This window comes from Charadrius vociferus, unplaced genomic scaffold (genome assembly GCF_000708025.1).
Source record: "Charadrius vociferus isolate BGI_N301 unplaced genomic scaffold, ASM70802v2 scaffold3302, whole genome shotgun sequence".
In the NCBI taxonomy this organism is placed as follows: Eukaryota; Metazoa; Chordata; class Aves; order Charadriiformes; family Charadriidae; genus Charadrius; species Charadrius vociferus.
The window spans coordinates 2,614-7,752 of record NW_009647395.1 but is presented as its reverse complement, the minus strand read 5'-3'; the positions used below and the strand labels follow the sequence as shown (position 1 = coordinate 7,752).

The 5,139-nt window shown below is 36.2% G+C and overlaps 1 protein-coding gene across 1 annotated transcript; it reads left to right on the top strand.

The window, feature by feature from the left end:
- Nucleotides 1-843: 843 nt before the first annotated feature.
- On the top strand, nt 844-4,826 carry LOC104282060 (polycomb group RING finger protein 3-like; the record flags this gene model as incomplete). Its single annotated transcript, XM_009880125.1, has 4 exons — nt 844-899; nt 1,915-2,025; nt 2,797-2,885; nt 4,689-4,826. Coding segments are annotated over 4 exons (394 nt in total), but the record flags the coding sequence as incomplete, so codon positions are not given.
- Between the last annotated feature and the right edge of the window lie 313 nt (nt 4,827-5,139).

Sequence of the window (5,139 nt, the reverse complement as noted above, 5' to 3'; positions counted from 1 at the left end):
AGGCTGACATTTTAGCTTGTATTGGATTTTATTTATAGTTTGGAAGTCAGGGTAATGTTCTGGTCCTTTCAGGCAATGACTTGTTTTGGAGTAATCCAGGAAATGGCAATTTGTAGTTAAACTTTGGTTGAAAACATCAGTGTTTAGAATCTTAACCAGTCCTTCTTCCCCACCATTTCCTTCCTTATGTGCTGGATCAGTCTGTCGTCTTTTTTGTTCCACCCTTTTTAGCTAGATGGGATTCTGAGCTACATGATGTTGCTCTTGGGCAAAATGTTGGATTATATGAGCGAACGCAAATTTTCTTTCCTTTGTTCTCTTCTTTTTTTCCCCTATAGGCTTTTTTCCTCATGTTTTTTAAAAAGCCCAATATGGATAACTAAACAACCTAGCAACACAAGAGATTAATTAAAAGGGGTAAGAAACAGTCTAGTTTCTAGAAACAGAAAAGTATCTAGTGTCTAGAAACAGAAAATAAAAAAATGCTTTTGTCAAAACTGTCAAGGAATTTTGAGAGTTATGTTACTGATACACAGTCAGTTATATAGCATCTCTCACAGGATGCCATCCTTTGCATTCTTCGTAGCATTCTTCCAAGCATTTCTGTCAAACTTTTGTCAGTTTAACTTCTGTTAGTTCTTGTCTTAGCCTGAACCTTATCTGCGTTCTTTTCTTGTTACTGTAATCTCATGTTTGATATTTCAGTTATCCGAGATAAATATTTTTATTTCTTACAAGACTTCAGAGGTTTGTAGAGTCAATTTAATACTGAATCTTTAAGAGAAATGTTTTGAATCAAGATGGCTAATTTAAACCTTCAGTGTTTCTTTTTTTCCCTTCTAGCCATGATAGAACAATGCAAGATATTGTTTACAAACTCGTGCCAGGCCTCCAAGAAGGTAAGTTTTCTGGTATGACCTATGTTTACTGAATATTAGATTTATACGTAATTCCTTTACATTAATAAAAGGAGGAAGTGAGGAAAATGTTCGTGGGGGGATGAAAAATACCATCTTCACTTGTACTGGTTCTAGCACTACTTTTCCTCTATACTTCAGTGCTTTTTTTAATTTTAGACTTGTACTAGCAGTGTTACTGAAAACACTTTAGAAATTAAAATGCTGGTGTTATTTCAGGGAAAAGTAACATTATGTAAACCTAAATAGCACTACAACTTTTTTGTGTTGACATTCTATAATTTGCATACATTCTTCTTTAATAAGCTGTGTACATATTCATGTCTTTTTTGACAGCTTTGAAGAGTTCTCAGAGGTAGAATACTAATGTAGCATAATATTACTTTCAGTGAATTTTTCTTCTCCTAAGATGTACTTAAATCCTTTGCTAGCAGGTACCTTTGCGCTTGTGTTCTCATAATCTACTTTGATAATGCATCTGTTGAACTAAAGGAATGCTTTATAGTAATTGTTCAGTATCATTTTTCAGTGGTATGTTGCTACTTTTATTTAAGTAGAATATTTCAATCCAATTAAGCTGTCAAGTGAGGACATTATTGGACATTTATAAGCAAGTTTAGGTAAAGAAATTATTTTAAAATTATTTCTAGGATATTGAAAACCAGAAATACAGATAAAAATTCAAACCCAATATTTTGATAGAAATATTGAAGGGGGAAACCCACAAAGTATGGCTTAGTATTTAAAATTTATTTTATATGTAATAACAGAATGGTGTAATAATAGCTCTGCAAATGACTTGATATGCAAACGACTCTCAAGAATAAGATCTGGGGTAACTCGATTATGGCAGCAAGAGTCGAGAAGTAGCAAAAAGTGCTAATACCACTTCCAGCCTGACAAGCTTCTTTTACAGAACAGAGGAGGGTTTTGGAATACCTTGATAAATATTGTGCTGGAACATTATTATATAACTAATATTTACAATTTTAAACAGCGGAAATGAAAAAGCAGAGAGAATTCTATCACAAACTGGGTATGGAAGTACCGGGGGACATCAAAGGGGAGATATGCTCTGCAAAGCAGCATCTAGATTCACATCACAATGGTAAATGGTCTTATGTTTATTCTGTCTTGGGGTGGGGGCACAGACTGCCATTAAGTTGCTAAAGGACCTGTCAGAGGTAGGTGTCTAGCTAATATTTATTAGCACTTATAATTGTTGTATAATATTGTATAAGGCTTGCTTGTGCTTATATATTGGACTATATACAAGAACTCATCACTTAAAACTCACCATCGAAGATGCAGTTTTGCATCACACTTGTTATAGAATGTGTTCTTTTAGCTGGCTGTAATGTGTTCCTGGTGAAGATCTTCAGTAGTACCTATGTAGGAACTCTATGATAAGAAAAGGTTACTTTTTATCCCAGTGCTGAATTTCATTAACTTCAGAAACTGCTGATGTTAAGTGTAATTTTGTGGTAGAAATGCTGTGGTGGTTACACTCAAAATGTATATATGTGTGTGTATTTATCCAAGGACAAAAGAATTCTCAAATTTGTGACTGTCAGGAGATCAGTTTTACAGAATAGTGAATGAGTCCTGACAAATTTGTAGCAAGGTGTCTTGAACTTATTTTCTGGGAAGCTTTGGATTAATGTCCACATCTCTGCTACCAAGAATAAAGCTGCTTTCTGACTTTTTTCCTGGTTAAAAGAGAAACTGATCATGCTCTGACAAGCCAAATTACTTAAAAAAAACAAACCCAAACAAAAAAAACCCACAGTTACTCTTATAGTCTTGACTTTGTTTCAGCATTACCTGTCATCTGATATGTCTAATTTAATTATTGTAATGCTCTGCTTTCTTCTGAAAGGTGAAACTAAACCAGATGAAAATTCAAACAAAGAAACTTCTGAAGAAAAACAGGAAGAAGATAATGACTATCATCGAAGTGATGAACAGGTGGGCTTACTTCTGATATAGGGCATTTCTTAGTTTTATCTTGTATTTCCCCTTTATCTTTAAATTATTATTTTTCTTTGATAAACTTTTTTCCCTCTGACAGAGAAAAGATACAGTGTTCTCCCATGCTTTTGTGTCAGCTTGAGCTTCATCCTTTTTTATTTAGGTAGCTGTGGAGAAATTTGGTTTTGAGAATTTCATTTAAGGTTTGATATAACTATTTCTGAGTTTCCTGAATATTGGCTAAACTCTGTGTTGGCTTTCATCTCAACTAGATTTCAAGTCAGTTGGGCCCTTTATCTGAGAGTCTACTCCCATGCCGCTCCGGTGCATCAGGACTGAATATGTTTCAATAATTAGAATGAAAAGTCTTTTTTTACTTAGTATTTAGCATCAAGTTTTAAACACAAAACCTGTTTGAGTATGAAACTTGCTATTGGAATACACTAGTCACTGCCTTCATGTTTCCCTGCTAAGTGTGTCCAAAGTAAATTAAATTTGGATTAATTTTCCATTTAATGATAGTGCAATGGTAGTATTCAGATGGATTGTGCTTTGTACCAGATAATTTAAGTGCACAGAATAAAACTTGTTCTAAAGAGCTCAGACTAAATAAAGAAAATAGATGATTGAGAAAAGAAGAGGAAATTGAAGCACAGAAATCAAAAGGCCTTTTTTTCCCATATAATCTTTTGAACTTCAAAAATTTGTTGCATCATCTGCTTCAGTAAATTTTGAAGTTAAAAATATTATTTTAAAACATGCCTTAAATATTAAACTATGCTACTGGATTCAGAGGTTAGATTAAAAACAGTAATTAAAAAGTTATAATGGTTTTGTCAGGAAGCAGCAAGGGCAGGCTGCTGCTCCAGAGGGGCAGGCAAGCCAGGAGCCAAGAGTGACAGCAAGGCAGACAGGGCACTGACCTCACCAACAAGGGGTGCAGTTCCACAATACCTGAATAAGGAGAGCATAGCAGCTCTGGTGACAGTGACCAGATCCAGCCACAGTCCAGTGATCACCAGGTAAATCTTTAGTGATGAGGCAGGCCCAAGGTTAAACCAGAACATAAAATCAGCAAGTTTAAGTCAGGTCCAGAGGCTACAGTAACCAAGGTCATACACAGTCCAGTGATCACCAAGCCAAGTCCATAGTGATGAGACAGGTCCAAGGTCAAGCCAGGAAGTCTAATTTGTGGGTCAGAGTCTAGGCCAGGCACAAGCATGGCTGCAACATAGCTCATGCAGGGGGACCAAACTAGGAAGGGAACTTCAGCTTAAATTATGCTGGTAAGTGGAGAAGAGTGAGCTCACACTGAAAATTCTTCAAGCTTTTTCTCAAACAGTTCTTTCTTCACAACAGTTTCATGGTCATACAGCTGCTTATCATAATTGGCCCTGAGCTCAGGCAACCACACCGGGGGGGGGGGGGGGGGGGAGGGGAGAACTCAGGGTCCTGACAGGTTTTCAAATTAGATGTCTGTCTTTGGCCTTGACCTGGGCTTCTTCTGAACTAGTTGTAACCTCTGCAGTTAGAAAAAAGCTCTGGAACAAGGCAGCCCTAAAGTTCTGCCTTGAACTTTTGTCCAAATCCCTCTTCAGTTGAATGGTGCTTAACAGTAAGCTGACAAAATACTAGACAACCTTTTTTTTAATGATACTGCATGCATTTTGCTGTAAAGAATACTGGTATTCTACATTTTCACCTTTTTGTTGGACTAATAAATGCTGCATGTGAAATTCATTATAGGGACTGCAGAAAATTCTGTCAACTAGCTCTGACTGTGTTTGCTTTTTCCTGAAGGTAAGCATCTGCTTGGAATGCAATAGCAGCAAATTACGTGGATTGAAACGGAAATGGATTCGCTGCTCAGCACAAGCAACAGTTTTGCATCTAAAGAAATTCATTGCCAAAAAACTTAACCTTTCTTCTTTTAATGAGGTAATGTTTTAATGTTTAAAAATTATTTTCCAAATGAAAATCTTATGGATTATTTTCAGAACAGTGTCTTTCCTTCCAACCAGACTTTTAAAAAAACTGAAGTACACACTATTTCCTAATATAAATGAACAGAAAATGGCTATTGAAGTTGAGGAGCTGAATGCAGACAAATAGGTTTGCCTCCAAATTTACCTCCCCCCCCTTTTAATTAAAGGATGCTGGTCATCTTCCTTTTTTTTCTCCCCCTCCAATACAATGGAGATGTAGCTTTTACTGGTTCTTGGCTTCATAAAGAGTTGGCAGTGCAGCTCAG